This window comes from Blennius ocellaris (genome assembly GCF_963422515.1).
Source record: "Blennius ocellaris genome assembly, chromosome: 2".
In the NCBI taxonomy this organism is placed as follows: domain Eukaryota; kingdom Metazoa; phylum Chordata; class Actinopteri; order Blenniiformes; family Blenniidae; genus Blennius; species Blennius ocellaris.
Genome location: NC_137651.1, coordinates 963,093 through 983,749, shown reverse-complemented (window position 1 = coordinate 983,749; position 20,657 = coordinate 963,093). Strand labels below are relative to the sequence as shown.

The following is a 20,657-nucleotide window of genomic DNA, read 5'->3' as shown; positions in this document are numbered from 1 at the left end:
AAAGGAGGGGAATTACGAGGCTATCTATGCAATGCCCACCCCCAAAGTTCCAAAACTCAACATCACTGCGCACAGAATTCACAGTGAGTGCACAGACCAAGACAGTGCAGGCGCAAAAAGGCAGCCCACGCACGCAGAAAGTGGTCTAACTGTGCGCAATGATAGCTTTTATGTTGCTTGGATATTTGGCACTAAAATGATGCCATATACAGCACACTCCAAGGCCAGGAATGGATCACTCTTCAGGAGCAGAGCTCGCAGTGGGAGAAGAGTACAAGCCAAGACCTGGAGCGGAACACACTTGGGGGAGACTGATTGACTGAATAATGGACCCATGTAGTTTGTAGAGGACTGGGATTTACTTGAGCATTTTAATATTTTAGCATGTTTAACTTTTGTAAATTCTAGCAATTTATTGACTATTTAATAAATAGAGACAAGCACATGCTTCCCTTTTTGTGCTGGACAAAATGGACAATCTTGTCATATCTTCTGCAAGACTTTGACAAGGATGCAGCTTTGACTGACCTGTTCCAGCTGTTGATGTGCTTTGACAGCATTAGATTCCCTTTCTGAGTTCTCCTCGGCTTTTTTCAGGATATTCTGCAAAGGACACATAAAAATGAAAACAACTTAACACCTAATCAATAGTCATAAGATTAGGTGCTCCTGTTTAGCTGTGTGTGAGGTCTCCAATACATTGAGGCTTGTGTACTTGCTCTCGACATTCAAAAAGCATCAAAACACTGAAGGTCATTGAAATCCCTTGGACCATGATGCGCTCGTTAGACTACTACAGAAACTACTCATCTGCTACGATTTTTGTTCACTGTTGGATTACTTGGCAAAAAAGAGACTATTCGGTGACTCGCTGTTAGAACTGTTGATTTAAGAGTTTGGAGTGATAATGGTCCAGACTACTATAAGGCAGTAGCAATAAGAGGAAAGAAAACTGAAAATTTTCAATAAAAGTAAAAAAGAAGTACAGCAGAGTACATCAAACCTTCAAACAGCAGTTCTCCAGGCACAGGAAATAAAATGTCAAATTGAGCAATGTTAGATTCACCATTTTGGACAACAGTCCTGTCTTGAATACACATTTCAGTCTGTTGATGGTGGATGGAAATGAGAGATTTTGTCACTTTTTGGGTCCCTTAGCACCACACAAGTCAACCTGAGTTCTGTTACTGATCATTTTAGTGATGGCCACTATAATCCGATAGTTATTTGAATCTAATCAAATGGATTTCTTGGAACATGTATTCACTTGGGTGGTGGTGGATCAGCATGTGAGAAAGAACAAACAAAACAAAGGTCAATGTGGACAAGATTTCTTGAATTCTGTTAAATTTATATGATGAATAATACAAATTCCAAAAGTACATGCAGCCCAGTGAAAAATATGAATAAATATCAAAATATTAATAAATATGCCCATGATAAATAATTTTATTTATTTTATCAGCATATTAAAAACGGATTAAAATAAATCTTTGGGGTTTTTTAACAATGTATGAAATGTGCAAAGGTTTATTTGAATGTTTCATGTATTTCATTGAGTTTATTTTGTAAAACAAATGTTAAATCCGAATTGTCTGTGTGGAGCGATGTCTGTGGTCCTGTCTGCAGCTTGCTTACTGCTGATTGGATAATAGGGATCCAAAGGTGAGCAAGAGTGAGATGCAGTTAGGCAGGTGTCTGTTTTTTGACAAGTTGAGAGAGAGACAGAGCATCAAGAACGTGGTGTGTGTGAGAGAAATGTTTGGAGGAGTTTGGAAATAGAGCTTTAGCTCAAAGCTCCACTGCACCTGAAATGCCCCAGAAAAGGGATTTGTTGACCAAGCAACCTGTTTAACAACATCTCGGCTGAAGCTTTAACCAAAAGGTTCACAGTTGATGAACTGCTCCTCTGACAAGTGTGCAGTTACTGAGGAGGAACTACATTTGACTGCATTTGCTTACCACCACTGGTCTCTGGACTGTCCACTCCAGCATTGTTTTCACCAGATCGCGCTCTGAGCCCCTGGACAATCAGAGTTCCCCTGGCTATGTGGGACACCAGCCAAGCCTCTTAACCACATTCTGCATCATGGCCCCCTGCTCCAACTCTGGATGAACACTTGGTTTGCCCCCACACCACTGGCAAGGTATTTCTTTCACTTGTTTGGGGAATTAGTTTATTTTTTCCCCCACAAACTTGTAAACAGGTCTGCAACGCTTTATTTTGATTTAAAGAATTTTTATTATGCTGGCTTTGCCAAGCCTTTTGTGTTGTTTATTGGCAACAATAATCTTTGTTTTTGTTTATACTAAAGTAAGACATGATTTGGTCACTTTTAATGAATCCTGTGTGACATTGTTTGATGAAACTGGCTTTTTCAAAGGTTTAAAGTCTACAAACATGAATCACTTATACTCAATTTATTGCTACGGTTTCAATGTATTCAGCTTTCAGTGAATCTGAAGTAATATGATGATTTACTGAGTTTTCTAAATTAATATGAAAGAGTTCAGGGCCCTATCGCAACACAAGGTGATAGACGGGTTACATACAGTAAGTGTTTCTTCAGTAAATAATGTAAATGATAAAAATCCCCTCCGCTAAATCTTGGCATTAAGTTGTATAAGTATCAGTTATAATTGTTAGACTCACTTGAACAAGCAGCTTGAGTCTTGTGATCCTTTGGAAAGGAAGAATAAGGAAAGACGTGAAAGACAGGCCTCTCACACGTGGATGGTTCTCCAGTGAAGCCATAGCCTCCCGAAATGGTTGGTTTCCCTCTCTGCACACACACAGACAGAATCCATTATGTGATTCTGAAAAGACATTCATTTGACTCTGCAGTCGCTCAGGTGTGAACATAACGGCATAATAAGCTATGCTAACAGAAAGCTATCTAATGATCACAAGGATTTATTCCAAGCTGAAACGACTATTCAGAACATGTCTTCCATGATTTTAGAAAATGGTTGGTTCGTGTATCGGACAGGTTCGATAGTGTCTACAACCAAATACCTGTCTTGCTGGGTGTGGGAAGGTTGCATGGTATCTCTGGCATGTACAATTAATGAAGAGGAACATGCACATTATATTCAAAGCCAACCACTCCCTGTACTTCATGCTTATCAAACCTGTTTGCTTCTGAAAAAAGTCAAGCTGACAACATTCACAAACACCCAGGACAGTTTAAGGCCACAGTCTTCCACACAGTCTCTTTCTGAGCATTTAATCTTCAACATCAGTCAATCAAATCACAATTCCATTTTAGAAAGTGTTATGTATTCTCGTGAGATATACAAAATACTCACTGGTGGAAAGATGAAAGGCATGACTCAAACAACTCATGCTGAAATCCCAAATTAATTTCTCTTTGCACAATCATTCACATTACATAGCTGTTCATAAATTTGAATAGGTACTCACAAGATGCGGCGGTAGTTCTTCTCCTGGTACACTTGGTTAATGACATATTTAATGAAGACACCGAAGTGTTCTACTGCATGGTGCTGAACAATATCACACACATCAGAAATTAAAATTGACTCCTCGATTCGGTTTTCTAGATCCATCAAGAACCTAAAAATGGTAGACCATTACTCAGGGACATAAAGGTAAAACTGTGGGACAAACAAGTGTGATCATGCGAAGACTTAAATAATAAACTGATTTCCATGAAGCAGGACCCAATCCTACCTTTCACTGGCTTTCATGACTTCCTCAATGTTTGAGAAGAGAAAATGCATGTCAGATTGGCTCAGAGTGTTGAATAGAACAGGGTTACGCAGGAAGTGAGTCTCCAAAATTTCCAGACTCTTATAGTAGGAAGCTTCTGAGGTCACCAGCTCAAACATGGCCTAGAAAGGAAAGTACATCTACATTAACAAACCCACAGTATTACACACACACACACACACACACACACACACACACACACACACACACACACACACACACACACACACACACACACACACACACACACGGAAACAACTACAGAGAGGCTGAAGAGCTGCATTTATGACCCCTAACTCATGCTAAGGAAGCCCCAAATCAATTTTATAGGTCATAGATCTGCAACTGTTATGACCAAATGCAACATTTTACTGAAGCCACAAAATACTGACCCTAACCATGTTAAGTTGTGCTCTCCCTCCCAAGACTGTAGTTTGTTGCATTTGTGGATTTTAGAACCAGCATTTTATTAACATGTGTTATATATGTGTGTCCGTGTGCAATATTCAAACTCTGATACAAATACTATTTGGTAGAGGAACTAAGGACAATGAACACACAGAAGCTACTCTCATCGGCACTTTTCTGTTGACAATGGTTACTATGAATAGTCCAAAACAAGACTGCTGGCTAATGACCACCACACAACAAAATCAACAATAATATCAACAACATAGGAATCTTCGTCTCCACATCCAGTAGTTTTCAGGATTACTATTGCAACACATCATCAGTAGGGTAAACCTGTCTCACGACTGTCTAAACCCAGCTCACGTTCCCTATTAATGGGTGAACAATCCAACGCTTGGTGAATTCTGCTTCACAATGATAGAAGAGCCGACATCGAAGGATCAAAAAGAAAACGAGTCAAATAGTGAGTATAACATGGCCTGAGGGAAGTCCCATGGCTGCTTAAAGAAGCCAGTCATAATCAGCAAAGTGACCTGGAAACGATGAATCTAAAAAGCAATATAGTTACTCGTAATATTTAAGTTACCAGGAATGAATGTTTGCTCAAATGAATAACTATCAATGGCTGTAGATATGTTTTAAAGGTTCAGTGCTGCACCTTGTATAGGACTTGCATAATATCCACATTCACCTTCACACACGTGGACCATTTGTGGCAGAGTTGGCATGAAAGCCACTCACCTTCTTCTATCGAACTTGGGGTCCAACGTCCAAGAACAGTTTGCCTCATAAACAAGCTACAGGAATCAACCCTTCAACCAGTGGCGGCTGGTCCATAGAGGGCGTCGCCCCCACTTGTTTTTTTTTTTTTTTTTTAATATACAATATATGAAAAAATAATTCTACTGTTGACATTTGTTTATGCCAACAAACTAACAATGGGCCTTGAACTGTGTTCACTTAATTTTTTACAGATCTTCAATAAAAGACATGATTTCTTGATTTCTCTCTCACTCTCACTCTCACTCTCACTCTCACTCTCACTCTCACTCTCACTCTCACTCTCACTCTCACTCTCACTCTCACTCTGTGAATGTGTATGGGTGTGCACGCGCGCAGCCTGGGGCGCTGAGGAATGCTGCCCTGAGGAGGCAGGAATTAGTAGTGATCTCGCCAAATGACTGACATGAAATTTAACTAATCAGCGTCATTTAAAGGACCCATATTTTGCTATATTTCATGTTTCACAGTCCATCCTATGCTCATGTGCGATAATAATTTGAGTGATACAGTATACAACACTCAAAAGTTGTGAAATTATAGCTATTTCTTGGATTGAGCTGACGTCACCTCTCATGAAATGGGTGGTTCTCAGCTCCTCGGCCCAGCCGACAGCCGCCTCCTCCCATCCCCTCGGTGACGTAGCCAGCAGCTCACACTCATAGTTGTAGTAATGTACTTACAGATCTCGACGCCTCGTTAGCGTCTTTTATTGTGGGAATAGCACCAAGTTTCAAGATGAGCTTCTGAGTAAGTCCAGTTTCAAAGTACCCGTAGTTCTGGAAGCAGTCTTTGGTGAATTGGCGCTTGAAAACAAACAGATTCTTTGCGGATTTCTGATGCAGGTCTGCGGGAAAAAAGTCCAGCCACATTCGCCGCTGTGCTTCTTCTTTTAGCAAGCCAAATAGTGTGGACACATACTTGCACCCGAAAACACATTTTCTTCAAGTGAACATGATTGCGAAAACAGTTATCGACAGCAACAAAAACAGCAGAGTTCAATGTGAAGCGAGCATAGACTGAGATATCGCGCACAGAAGAGGCTGCGCGCGCTCCCGAGCACATTCGTGGGCGTGTCTTGTTTTGGTTTCTCCGCATGTCAATCTTCCTGGAGGCGGACTTCTCCAGCTCTGTGACGAGTCAGCACGGTGCTGCGTCATCAAATTGAATCAACCTGTAGAGCTCCCCCACCAGTTACAACAGAGAAAGATCGCCCTCGAACTCAAGCTTGAGGGAATCAATGAAAAAAACTATTTGGGGATGTATATAAACCCCAAATAGCACTTTTATGATGTTTAAAGCACAGAAAAGTCGATTTAGTATAATATGGATCCTTTAATGTCCGAGACTTGGGGAACTTTTTAATTTGCCCCCGGCTCAGTGATTGGCTTGAAGCCAGCTCTGGTTTGTTCTCACTTGTTTCTATGAGATGTTGAGATGAAGACAAGTGGTAAGTCTCCGATTAACTCTTCACATCTCTTCTAATTTAATGATTTGAAAGAAGAAATTTGGCTGAACAGCTGCAGGTCAGGTTCAACTTTCTCCAGTATAGTTATTTTTTTTTTAAGTTTCTTTCAAAGTATTCGAAAATGCTTTGAGTGTCCAGAAGAGCACTATGTAAAAAAAGACTGATGCATTAAATTACAAGTGTAGAAATATTTTTATTCTGTTTTATTTCATTATTACCCGAACAGACTGTCATCTTCTACTGCAGATAAGACTCCTTTTAAGAGATAAATATGTTATTCAAATCTAAGAAATAAAGTTTTAAAGCTAATGTTAGAGTTATGACGTTTTCTTTGACCTCCGAACTGTGACGCTTCCCGCATGGACTTATTAAAACTGTTAAAATGGCGTCGGACTGTTTTGTTATTGAGCTGTAGATGGTGGACAAATACTGAAATGCATCATGGGTAGCGTAGTTTGTTCAGTCTGTGTGAAGGTCCGCCAATAGGAGAGCACGTTGCTTACGCCTCTTTCTAGCGGTGGCCAATGGGAAGAGGGGATTTACCGGAGCGCGTGTTTTATCTAGCGGAAGCTCTGGCTGGCTCCTTCTCTTGTTTTCCGCTCTTCGACTGACCTGACGCGCGTTTATCCTCAGCTGCTTTAACGGCTAAGTATAAGGCGATTCTCTGGAAGGCCAGTGTTTCTGTCTTTTGTAATAAATTACTGTGTTAATCCAATCTCAAGGTTTGCCTATGACTTACTGTTCGCCGCTGCTTCCCTTCAGGAGGATTTCTGTCCTCTCCTCCGTGCGGTGAGATACAGAGACAAAGGACGGACACTAACCATGACTGAAAAGAGAAATTAGAAGAACAAAGTAGAAAATGTCCAGGAGGAAAATGTTTTTACATGTAGAAAGTCTCAATGATTTAGATCAAATGAATTTTTCTACAATGTTCATGATTATGGCTTACCTCTAAATTATGGATAGCAAAGTGCCACAAAAAATAAATATTGACGTTGAAAGATAGTGGCATAGTAGATGGTCGACATGTTGAGATCTGCACTGCAGCATTCATTTAATTTATTTTCACACACTATTTGACAATTTATCGACACAGTAATATGAGTGTCAATGAATCGTTCCTGAGCCACTCGCATGCCATTCCACTGAAAACCACAAAGAACCTCAGCAAGAGTGACAGCACTGAGAGCATGCATAGCTCACTCGGTGCTAAGGAGCTAGCCGCTGCTAACAAGACCAGTGCAACTCACCCTAATCTTTGCCAAGCTATCTAAAAAATAACGCAAAATATTAAGAATGTGATGGACGACAAACTGGACCCTTCATCACAAATGCTTCAAGGCACTGGAGCTGAAGGATCTTGTGAAACAAACAAACTAAGTTGAGGAAAGAGTCTGTCGTACAGGAGGAATCAGTCCAAGCTCGCGCACGCATTCAAGCGCAAGAGAAGGAAGTGCTTAAAATTGGACAACATATTGACGATCTGAAGAGTACAGGCAGCTGGAAGAATATCCACCTTATTGGGCTGCCAAGGGCATTAAGGGACCCAACGGAAGTTCTTTGAAAGCTGGCTGCCTGCCTTCCTGCAGATAGAATCTGAGGCCGACCGGATCAAACTCGAGAGGGCAAACCACACACTCACTCCCAATCCCAGACTGCACCAATGACCGCGACCCGTGCTCATCAGGATTTTCCAGCTGCAATCCTACACAGATGCAAGGACTTTGATAAGGTGACGAAGTGATTGAGACCGGGTGATATACAATACTCCATGCTCTACCAGCCCAGCTGAGGATCTATCACAACAGGAGAATTAAGGTGGTTGATGCGCTGGCTTTTCTGGACAGTCTGGGGTAAGCTTGCTGACCAACATGGCTACACAAACTTTACTATTCAACACATGTACGTTTATTTTGGCCTGGCCCTCACTACCATTTGCAGACAGCAGGACTGTTGGTGTGTATATGAATATTTCTGTTTCATTATATTGTTTGAAACATAACTATATAATTAAGTAGTGCAGTGGCATCAGGTTGTTGGAAAGAGAACGTTCTCCTTGGAGCACTTTGTGTTCTTGTTCCATTGTTTCTACTTCAAAGTCACTGTGCTTTATGAAATCTATCCGAGCATGGCTCATTGTCTCTGACACCATTACTGGAAGAGTAAAAGATGGCTGCAGTGTGTGACAACATTGCTGCAGTCGAAGTATTAACAAGGGGTGTCCTCTTCAAAAAATACTAATGCTGTTCATGCATTAGTATTTGTAAGTCGGATCACGTGGCAAGCATCACAAATCATTTGATTATTGCAGCTTGTCACATCCCTGTCCACTTTAACGCTATTGCTGACACCCTGTCTGAATTTAAATTTAAGGCTTCTATCACTTGTGTCCTTCCACCGATGCACATCCGATGCCAACTCCTTCAATGGAGTATCTGGTCCTGAACGAATCTGCTCCACTCTGCAACAATTAATTGAGGCAGACACATTTTAAATTAAATCAGGCTTGGCTCCGTTCACCCTAAAATCCTATGACTTTGCTTGGACTATATTTGGTTATTTCGGTTCAGCCCATTATAGAGGTCCTCATTCCATGACAATCTCTGTAGTCCTGGACTTCATTGTCTATTTCTCAGATCACCACCATTTCAAACTCCCTTACATCAAAAGCTAAGTCGCCGGCATCATTTTCATTCCAAATGCCGTCAGCCTGAAGTTCCCAGTCATTCTCTGATCACTACATGAAACGTCTCCTCAGAATAATTGTGAAAGTCATTTTGGTCCAGCCTGGCAGCTCGAGCAGGCATCCAATTACTCAGATCTTTCTCTCTAAGATCTTTCACTCCATACTTAAAATCATTACTCTCTTGCGCCTTGCTATAGCATCCTACAGCTTTCTTCACATAGAACACACACACACACACACACACACACACACACACACACACACACACACACACACACACACACACACACACACACACACACACACACACACACACACACACACACACACACACACACACACACACACACACACACAGATAAGATCTCCATGTTAGAGCCATTGAGCTACTTGTGTGGTTTATGAATTAATACGTGGAAATGGACTCACTTATATACTGCCTTTTCGCTGACAGCAGCCCAAAGCGCTTCAAAGCTCACCACATTCATGCATTATTGGAGGCTGCAGCCATGCAAGGTGCTGTCACTAAAGCGCTGAAAATGCCTGAAACAGCTAATATGGCAAAATTGGCCAAGAATAGCGCGAAAAACTAAAACCATTTGAAATGGTAAAAAGGCAAACCAACTTGCAAGAATGAAAGTAGCCTAAACAGCGGAAATAGCTTGGTGGACATTGGCTAAAGCATTTCTTTTGGTCATAAAAGTTGCAGACCTTGGCCAAAGAGTTATTTAACCTCATTCCACAAGAAGGAAATGAAAACTGTTCCCATATTTGAGCAGAATCAAGATGGCAACAGGGTAGAAAAGCACATATGTACAAAATACTCTCTGCAGCAGTTTATAGGACTGTACAGTCAGGTTTGCTCTTTTTTTAATGACCTACCTCTTGCATTATAATTTCTTTTTGGTCTAACTGGACGAGCAGGCCACTGGCCTGCACTGCTTCCAGGTTTTGCCACAAGTTCAGGGATTGAGCATTATTCCTCAGCTGCAGCTGTAATGCTGGTGGTGACGTTACCGCAGACTCTTGCATTGGAGTTCCTTCCTTGACTGGGGAACGGTTCTCACGCTGTCGCCTCTGTTCAATCTCCTGCTGCTTAGAAGTGTCACGGTATTCCTGGTACAGGAATTCTAGAGGGAGGAAAGATAGTGAGCAGACATGAGATAAGCCTGTAACAATTTTCCCTACAAACAGCACAGTGTGAACCATTGGGCCAGGGAGCACGTTTGTATTAGTTTCAGCATTTTCAATAACAATAGATAATTGGCTAATTTGTGTACATTTTGTATTGTGGAATGAGCTTTTCCGATTCATAAAGAAATAAAACCATTTTTCACTATTTATTAATTAAGTGATTATCCACATATAAACTCTCTGTTGTGATTTTAGGTGCCCGTTTGCTGATAGAGAAAGTAATTTTGAACAACAACCTGAAGCAGTTATATAATCTACGACAGTCTTATGTCACAGATTGAGTCAGTGGGTGTAGGACTGGACTTACATAAGGGAGAGTGAAGTCTGACACATTGCAAATGCGGTATTATTGGAGGAAGGGCAGCAATATATGCACATCTTCAATAAATAGGAAGTCTGTACTTCTGAAACATATAGTTTCTCTGTTGTCTGTCTATTAATTTTGATTCACTGAAAGGCTCTCATCGTCAATAAATGAAAAAGAAAAACATTTATCTTACTTGCACAGTCATGTCTGTCAACAAAGTCAAAAATGAGCTTGTCGCACCAACTCTGATAACAGAATCACATATTTTCCGGTTTAGATGGTACACTGCTGAAACTGTTATTTTATGTGAAGAATGTCGCTGCTGTACTTTCTTGTTCGACTTTTTCTTATTCTGTCTTTTATACCCTTTATACCATGTAAAGTGCAGCTCCACAGAGTCCAGAAAAACTTCCAAACCTTTACCATAAAAGTATATCAATCTTTTTTTATACCAGTGCATTCAATCAACATCTTAATACCTTATAGCTGTGGGTCTCTAACTAACCTTATTGTCAGATATACTATTTTCCCTAGTGTTGGATATTTAGCAACAGCTCTGGAGGTGGTACATGGGGGTGGAAAGCATGCACTCACCAATGTTTTTGACAATTTTCAGGCTATTACCGATTTGACAAGTTTCTCCATTAGCCGACAATCTGAAAAGGGAATGAAAATACATTTGAAAATTGCATATTCTAAGGGACTTGCATGATTTTCTGAATATTTTGACATAATGACAAATACTTAACCTTCTTAATCAATCACTCTATACAAATGATTGTCTTTGCAATGTAAATACATACTTTTTTTCTTATTTACCTATTTAGCTATTCAAATCATTACATTTTGTCATTTCTTTTAAATGAAAAAAATGTCTTGAATAATAAAATATTCTACTAAAAGCTGTGCATATTTTATAGTATTTTCAAATGTATTCAGAATTACTGCTATCACACAGTTTAGGCTTTGACATTCATGCTCTTCAGTCTTAAGTCATTGTGTCTGACCTGAGATTGATGTTATCCTGGTTTGGTCCATCAGAATTGGATTGTTGCAAGCTCATGGTGTTCCCCTCCTGTACATTGCAGATAGCAGCTGTTTGCTCTGAAAGCTTTTTAATCTCTTCACGATGAATCCTATGAGGTGGGTACATAGTCATTTCTTCCATAGGGTCTCTGAGCTGAGTGTTGGAAGCAGCTGATATAGTCATTCTCCCTCCTCCTCCTCTTCTCCTCTCTTCAGCATCGCCGTTGTACAGAGCATGTCTGCTGTTGGCCTGACCATTGCTTGGCAACAGAGCTCTGGAAGAATGGAACTGTTGCAAATGCTCAAAGCTGCATTTTCACACACAAAAACAAAAACAATCACTGGTAAATACAATCATGTAGCACATTACTATGAAGACTGTATTAGGCTTTTCGGTGATACTGTCCAAAATATTCGCACTATTTGCAGTGTTTTTTTGGTGATTTTCTAGAGTGCATTGTGATAGGTCTTCTTAATGTTCTGCCCTTCCCCGTGTATGTTATAAATGTGGTCAAAATTAAGAGAAATCTCAGAATATTAATGCGGTCCAATCTTAATATTTTGCTTCGTGGTCCCTATAATTGGGGCCACTGGTGTGTGTGTCTGAGTGCTTGTTTATATGAATCTATGATGGACTGTCACACTGTCCTTGAATCCTGATCAATGTCAGCTGTAACAGGCCCAAGCTTCTTATGGCTCTTGTCAAATTTAGCTGGGTGAAGAAATGGTTATCATTGTCATTGCTCCAATTGTCTCTAGTGTTTTACACTGTTTATTACCTCATATACACACTCAGGATGAGCCGGATACTTGTTTCAGGCAAGTCTCCGGTTTGGATAAAGCATTTTTGAAGTGTACAAGCATGATACAAGTAAAACTCGTCAATATCCGTGCTCGTGCTGAAGGAAAAATCCCCATTTGGTAACTGACTGTCTTCACGCTCTGATTGGCCAGTTACACACTCAAACTCAAACTCAAGCTTTATTTCTATAGCCCTTTACAATCACCTAGTGGTATCCAAAGTGCTTTACAACAAAGCTATATATATAAAAAAAACAATACATTAAGAAATAAATACGAAAATAATATATAAAAACAATAAATAAAACACAGGCGCTGACTGTGGGAGGTGTGGCGGTGCTGCACGTTGGTGAAGCCTTCCAGAGATTCATAAAAACAGAGCATACAGAATAAAATACACTGCCCGAGACAGAGTTAAAAGCCAACTTAAAAAAGTGAGTTTTCAGCTTTGATTTGAAAAGGCCGAGATCAGTGGTGGTGCGAATGTCGGGGGGCAGTTTGTTCCACAGTCTGGGAGCAGCAATAGCAAAAGAGCGATCGCCCCACTGTTTATATCTCCACCTTGGAATGTCTAAAAGAAGCTGACCTGAAGAACCAGGGCCCTGCCGGGGTCACATATAGTTAAAATATCAGACAAGTAAGAGGGACCCAGGCCATTGATGGCATTAAAAACAAACAACAGAAGTTTCAAATCGATTCTGAAACGAACTGGAAGCCAGTGGAGAGACGACAGCGCAGGGGGAATGTGTTCACGTCTGGATGAATTTGTTAGAAATCTGGCAGCGGCATTCTGCACTAATTGAAGACGCGTAATAGAAGACTGGCTGAGGCCGACATAAAGGACATTACAGTAGTCCAGCCTTGAGCTAATAAAAGCATGTATTGCCTTCTCAAGATCCTGTTGATTCAGGAACGGCTTCACTTTGGCCAGGAGATGGAGCTGATAAAAGCTGGATTAAAACATTGTACACTTCACCCAGTGCCTGTGTTAAAACAAATGATCAAACTTCCTCAAGGTTCAATCTTGAGAGAGGCACCAGGCAGGGGTGTCCACTCTCCCCATCTCTCTTTGCAATTTTTATTGAACCATTAGCAGCAGCCGTTAGACCGAACAATAACATAAAAGGAATACAAACAGCAAATGTAACCCATAAAATATGTCTTTATGCAGATGATGTATTACTGTTCTTACAAAACGCACAGACCTCTCTTCCACAAACAATAGAGTTAATAAGCAGATTCTCTGCAATTTCAGAATATTCTATAAATTGGAAAAAATCAGTTGTCTTACCTATTAACTCTATTTTTCAGCACACATCAAATACCCCACTAAAACCAGGGAACATCAAATACCTCGGCATTAATATCTCAGCCAAACTGTCAGACTTGGTGCACTTAAACTACACCCCCCTCATTAAAACAATAGAAGAGGACCTCACTCGGTGGAGGACACTTCCTATATCACTTATGGGGAGAGTAGCAACAATTAAAATGATGGTCCTGCCTAAAATTAACTACATCTTTTCAATGATCCCAACAAAACCACCAAAAACATGGTTTAATAAATTGGATTCCCATATCTCAAAATTCTTATGGAAAAATAAACCATCACGTATAAGTTTAAAAACACTGCAGAACACCAAGGACCAAGGTGGCTTAGAAGTTCCAAACTTCTATAATTATTATCTTGCCAATAAATTACTTTATGTTATAAAATGGATTAATCAGAAACCCTGAGATGAAGGCTGGCTGGACATTGAAAAAACCTTCTGTGAAGATCTCCACATCAGAGACCTTCCTTTCTTCAGTCCTGTCATCAAAAAACATAACTGCTTTAAAAGCATCAATATAAACAATCTCTGACAGCTTGGTGAGAGTTTCTTAAAATTAATGGATCATCACTCATTCCCTGCAAACTCACACTATCTGGAACAATTCTGACATCCTGCAACGAAAGAAACCAATAAACTTCACAAAATGGAAAAACAAGGGAATAAGAAACTTGGAACACCTTCTCTTCAATAACTCTTTTATTCCATTTAAAGATCTAATAGAAACGTATGGTATCAGTCAAAATATCTATCTGGAATATCTCCAGCTTAAGTCAATCATACAAACAAAGTTCAAACTAGAAGAGATGAACCTAAACTTACCTCAGACAGTGACAAACCTCCTGAAGATCTCAGCACCAAAACCACTTTCTAAAATCGTTTCAGTCCTGTCATGTTCCAATACCACAATATCCCTTCCCACCTCCAAATGGGAAGAAGATCTAAACATTAACATAGAACCAACGCTTTGGTCACAAATCTGTAGAAACACATTCAAAATGAGCAAAAACACCAATATACAGCTTATACAATACAAGGTCCTACACAGAGTTCATTACACAGGACAAAGGATGTTCAAGAAGGGTCTCACTTCATCTAACATATGTTCAAACTGCACAGCTAATCTCCCTGATTCCTAGCTACATGCACTCTGGCAGTGTACACCAGTCCAAACATTCTGGCAAAAGATCTGTGAAGATTTATCATTATGCCTGGACCCCCCCATTCCAGTCTCACCTGCACTTTGCCTGTTGGGTGATCTCACAGAAATTAAAAGAGAGAAAAATGAATCCTTCACACTCCTGGTCTCCCTAAGCGTCGCAAAGAAGGCAATCCTCATGAACTGGAAATCAAAACATAATCTTAATATAAAGTTATTTAAAAACTTACTCCTAGACCACATCACATTAGAGAGAATGTCTGCTTGTAGGAAAAATCAGTCGGCTCAATTTGAGTTGACATGGTCCCCAATAATTGAATACACCATGTAGCCCTGTGGGGGGGTGGTAGTTCCGCCTCGGGGCTCTTGGGGCCATCTGTGGCTGGGGCTTTGTGGCTTGGGTGGTTGGCGGCCCTGTGATCTGGGGGGGTGCTGGCATCTATCCTGGGGGGTGGCGGCCTGGGCTGGGGGGTGCCGGGGGGTGGGTGTGGGGGGGTCAGCTCTGGGTAGGGGGTGGTTCTGCTGGGGTGGGGTAGGGGTGCTGGGCGTCGGGCGTCCCGGTCCTGGTGGGGGTGCCCGCTGCGGCGCCGGGGGTGGGTCCTCCCTCCGCCTCCCTCCCCTCGCTGGGGCGGGGGTGGCCCCTGCTGCCGGGCTCCGGGTCTCGCTCACCCCTGGATCAGGGGGAGATGTAGGGCAGTAGGGGCTCCGGGTTTGGATGGACAGCTGACTGGAGATGACCCCCGGGGGGGGGGGGGGTTATGGGACAGGGGCCGGGTGTGTGTGTGTGTGTGTGTGTGTGTGTGGGGGGGGGGGGGGGGGGGGGGATACGAGTGTGGATTGGTCTGTATGGGTAGGTGTGTGTCAGTGTCTACGTGTGTTTGTGTGTGTGGGGGGGACGGTGAATGTGAATGTAGGTGTATGTGCGTGTGGGGGTGTGTAAAAAAAAAAAAAAGACAAAAGCTGGCTTTGACAACAGAACTAATCTGTTTATCAAATTTAAGACCATTGTCAAATGTTACCCCAAGATTTTTAACAAGTGGTTTAAAATAGGGGGCCAGAGCACCAGAGTGTGTTTTAAAAACATTCGCTATAGGTGATGTGCCAAACAAGATGCATTCTGTTTTTGTGTCATTCAAGTGCAAAAAGTTGTGTGCCAACCACTGCTTTATATCAGTAAAACAATCCATTAGCCTTGTAAGAGCAGTGCTTTCATTGGGTCTAATGGGTAAATATATCTGCAGGTCATCAGCATAGAGGTGAAAAGACAGATTGTGTTTTCTTATAATTGATCCCAGAGGTAGCATATACAAGGAAAACAGAACAGGGCCGAGAACAGATCCCTGTGGCACCCCACAAGGCAGAGATGCACGTGAAGAGCAGAGGTCACCAATCATCACAGAGAAGCTCCTGTTTGCTAAGTATGACCTAAAGCATTGGAGGGCGGTGCCACGGATGCCAGCATACTGCTCTGGGCGAGATAGAAGGACTGCATGGTCGACTGTATCAAAGGCTGCTGTGAGGCCCAGCAGCACCAACACAGCGGGGTTCCCAGCATCCAAGGACAAGGCAATGTCGTTATGCACCCTTAGTAGTGCTGACTCAGTGCTATGTCTGGATCTAAAACCAGATTGGAACTTGTCAATAGCACAATTTGTCTCTAAAAATGTCTATAATTGGATAAAAACTACTTTTCTAAGACCTTAGAAATAAAAGACAAATGGGAAACAGGCCTGAAATTGGACAGCACAGAGGGGTCAAGGTGCGGTTTTTTAAGGAGGGGCCTAAACACAGCATGTTTGAAGGCAGCTGGGACAGATGCTGAACTAAGGCAAGTGTTTATAAGAACAAGCAGACTTGGCCCAACAGAATTAAAAACCTCCTTCAAAAATGTTGTTGGAATTATATCTGAGGGACAGTTAGTGGGTTTCATGCCACTAACCACCTTAGTGAAAGACGGTAAAGAAATGGTCTCAAACTGCTGGAAAACAGCAGGTTGCATAGAAGGAGCACTCACAACATCAGGGGACGTACCCAGGGTATTACTGATAGTCCGCTTCACTGATGCCACTTTGTCAGTAAAAAAAGCTAGAAACTCTTCACAGGTTGCGGTGGAGGCATCAGACAAGACAGCGGGACGTGGGTTAATAACAGAATCAATAGTGTTAAATGACAGTCTTGGCTGGTGAGAACTGTTGGCTCTAATGGAGGACAGATATTTGGACTTAGCCTCCTTGAGAGATCTCTGGTAAGTAGCCAAACTATCCCTTAACCAGCCAAGAGATACATGCAGTTTGTCTTTTTTGTGCCCAGTGCCCACCCCTCCCTACAGGCACTCTGCAACCACTGTTGCCAACTTGTCGACTTTCTCGCTAAATCTGGTGACTTTTCAGGTCCTGTTGGTAACTTTTTTTTATGAAAAGCGACTTGCGACAAATCTAGCAACTTTTTCTGGTGTTATTGGCAATTTTCTAGTGTGTTTGGCCACTGACACGAAAGTACGTATGGTTCTGCAGTTGCTGTCATCAACGAGCAGTGGGTACTGCTGTGAGCCCCTCCTCCATCCTGAAGCATTCACAGACCTGAGGTCAGTCTGACAGGAGCCTCCCTCCTCCCTCCTGCAGCAGTCCCAGCTGCAGTCAGACCAGAGGAGACCCTCATCACACCCTCACACACACACACTCACATATATATATATATATATATATATATATATTCTTTTTTTTTTTTTTACATTTTTTTAGCACGAATGTTATTATTTTACCTGATTAACAAATACACATTTTCAACTCAAGGTCCATGGGCCACATTTGGACCACATAGGGTCTAAACAAAGCATTAGGCTTCAAGTTATTTTGAGAAGTGATGGCCTATTTCAATGACACAAATAAAAACAAAAACACTACAATCAGCAGCAGAAAGATCATTTGCAGTTCTAAACATATTCAGGGATTTTTTTTTCACTTACTTTGTTTCTTCCATGATGTCATTCGTCTCTCCTACAATTACACGCCAATGTCAAATTATGCAAATGAGGTGATGGCGTCATTTAGCGACTTCTCCCGACTTTGATGACAGCCAATGGCTACTTTCCTTACTGAGGAGTTGGCAACACTGTCTGCAGCCAGCTTGCACACACAGAGAGACTGTTGCTGTCTTCAGTACTCCTTCAGTTTTCTTCAGCTCGCTTCTATTTCGGTTTGTATGATATTTAAAGTTACTTGGTGAACTTGTTTCATAACTTATGCTGTGCATTTGACAAGACAGAGCTGAAAACACCTCGTGTCACATCGGACACTGCCTCCACTGCAGTCTGGAGTTTTTTGGTTTTTTTTAACCTTCTGCTTGTTCTTAGATTAATGGTGACGTAAAGTCAGTTGGAAAACTTTGCTCGTACTGAATGCGGTGCTTTTGAGAAGAATACAATGAACAAGGCCGACATATTATTTCCCTGTTTGCCATCACTGGATGTTTACATGGGTCACCAAGTTCACACAGATCATTAAAAAATAAACAGTCTTACAGACCACTTACACACGTACACACATATAGTTGAACACGCAAAGTAGCCTATATTAATGTTTATTGTATATGGCTGTTCATAAAAATCTAATATTATAAATATTACAAATTAAGCTTTATATACTGGTATAGTATATAGTTTTTTTATATATAATTTTTTTTAACTCAATTATGAGGCTGTTCTGTAAATAGTTTCCAAATAAACAATAAATAAACCAACTTCTGATTAATCCATATCAATTTCAGACTTAAGTACAGATTTAAGCCCCACCCAGTTTCACTTGAACCACGCCCATGTCCAGTTTTGGCCCCACCCACTCCGAATACAGATCATTTTGATGGTTGAACAGATACAGATAGTGGTGGATTCACTCATCCCTAACACACACAGGCACGCACACACGCACGCGCGCGCGCACACACACACACACACACGCACAGCCAGAGCCGCCCCTGGCCAAGTGGGGGCCCTAAGCAGGATTTTATTTTGGGGGCCCCCTTCCAAAAACATAATAATAATAATAATAATAAATTACAATTACTAACGAATCAAATGAACAGCCTCAATCAACAGTGGAACAAGAACTTTGTAGATCAACAGTGGAACAATAACTTTACAGATGCACACGTGTGAAAACACCTTGTGGCATAAGTCTTTTCTTTTTTATTTCAACAACATCCCACCTTCAAGTGAAGCACGAGCCTCTGACTGTTTGGACTTTTTCTTTCTTTTGCTAGCTCCTGAATCGTATTGACGTTTGGAAGCCGTCTCTCTCTCTCTCTCTCTCCTCTCTACCTGTAAACAACTGCCTGCCGGCCCATCTGACTGCTGATTGGTCAGATGGTGAAGCTTCGCGCTTTCAATCATTGCGTCTCTCTCTCTCTATCTCTCTCTCTCTCTCTCTCTCCTGCCTCGGGCTGACTTGGTGGCGGTGCTCTACGCCCCTCTTGGCATCCTTTGCACATTTGCAGAGAATGATGATACTTTATTGATCCCGAGGGAAATTCAATTCACTTGCGCAAAATGGGGCCCCCATGGATTGCGGGGCCCTACGCACAGCACGTGTTCTGCGTGTAGGGAGGGGCGGGCCTGCACACAGCAATGGGGACTTCTGCCAAGCAAGGTGACCTGCAGTAGGAGAAATCTGGGGTTCAGTTTGAGTACATTTGAACATGTGGAGGCTATAAGCAATGCAAGTCTAAGGTCCTTGGAGCTAATCATATATATATGTACAGTAGCGGGTGATGGTGTTTTAGTCAGGGCCAGCAGTTAAAACCCCAAGCCCTGCAGCCCACAATATGTCCTACAGTAAATACACAATCCGAATCCAATGTAAGGCCACTAATATGCATCAGTACTTAAAGGTCCCATATTATACTAAATCAACTTTCCTGTGCTTTAAACATCAAAAAAAGTGCTATTTGGGGTTCATATAGGTCCCCAAAATGTTTTTTTCATTGATTCCCTCAAGCTTGAGTTAGAGGGCGATCTTTCTCTGTTCTAACTGGTGGGGGAGCTGAACGCGTTTATTCAATTTGATGACGCGGCACCACCTTGCTGACGTGGCACAGAGCTGGAGAAGTCCACCTCCAGGAGGATTGGCATGTGGAGAAACCAAAACAAGACACGCGCACGAATGTGCCAAGGAGCGCGCGCAACCTCTTCTCTGCGCGCTATCTGTTAGAGTTATGACGTTTTCTTTGACCTCCGAACTGTGACGCTTCCCGCATGGACTTATTCAAACTGTTAAAATGGCGGCGGACTGTTTTGTTATTGAGCTGTAGATGATGGACAAATACCGAAATGCATCATGGGTACCGTAGTTTGTTCTGTCTGTGTGAAGGTCCGCCAATAGGAGAGCACGTTGCTTACGCCTCCTTCCAGCGGTGGCCAATGGGAAGAGGGGATTTAGCAGCGCGCGTGTTTGATCGGGCGGAAGCTCTGTGTGGATCCCTCTTCTTCCTTCTGCTCTTCGACTGACATGAGGCGCGTTTATCCTCAGCTGCTTTAACGGCTAAGTATAAGGCGATTCTCTAGATGGCCAGTGTTTCTGTCTTTTGTAATAAATTACTGTGTTAATCCAATCTCAAGGTATGTTGAACTATATTTAAAGTTCGCCGCGGCTTCCCTTAACCAAGAGATCTGTCCTCTCTTTCTGTGCGGGTGAAAGACAAAAGGACAAAATGGCGCCACGAACACGATTTTTAACGGAAGGGAAGTTTGGACGAATTGGTCCGGTGA

At 41.9% G+C, this 20,657-nt stretch overlaps 1 protein-coding gene across 1 annotated transcript in view; it reads right to left on the bottom strand.

Annotated features, from left to right (window-relative positions):
- ngef (neuronal guanine nucleotide exchange factor) overlaps positions 1–20,657 on the bottom strand; it is a 76,535-nt gene that overhangs the window by 41,369 nt on the left and 14,509 nt on the right. The window contains exons 3-9 of the mRNA XM_080509479.1: positions 11,587–11,913; positions 11,174–11,235; positions 9,961–10,208; positions 3,695–3,855; positions 3,425–3,577; positions 2,654–2,783; positions 529–603 (exon numbers count right to left, since the gene is read on the bottom strand). Of these exons, the coding sequence (XP_080365605.1) occupies positions 529–603; positions 2,654–2,783; positions 3,425–3,577; positions 3,695–3,855; positions 9,961–10,208; positions 11,174–11,235; positions 11,587–11,913 (1,156 nt within the window). The remainder of the gene's footprint in view (positions 1–528; positions 604–2,653; positions 2,784–3,424; positions 3,578–3,694; positions 3,856–9,960; positions 10,209–11,173; positions 11,236–11,586; positions 11,914–20,657) is intronic.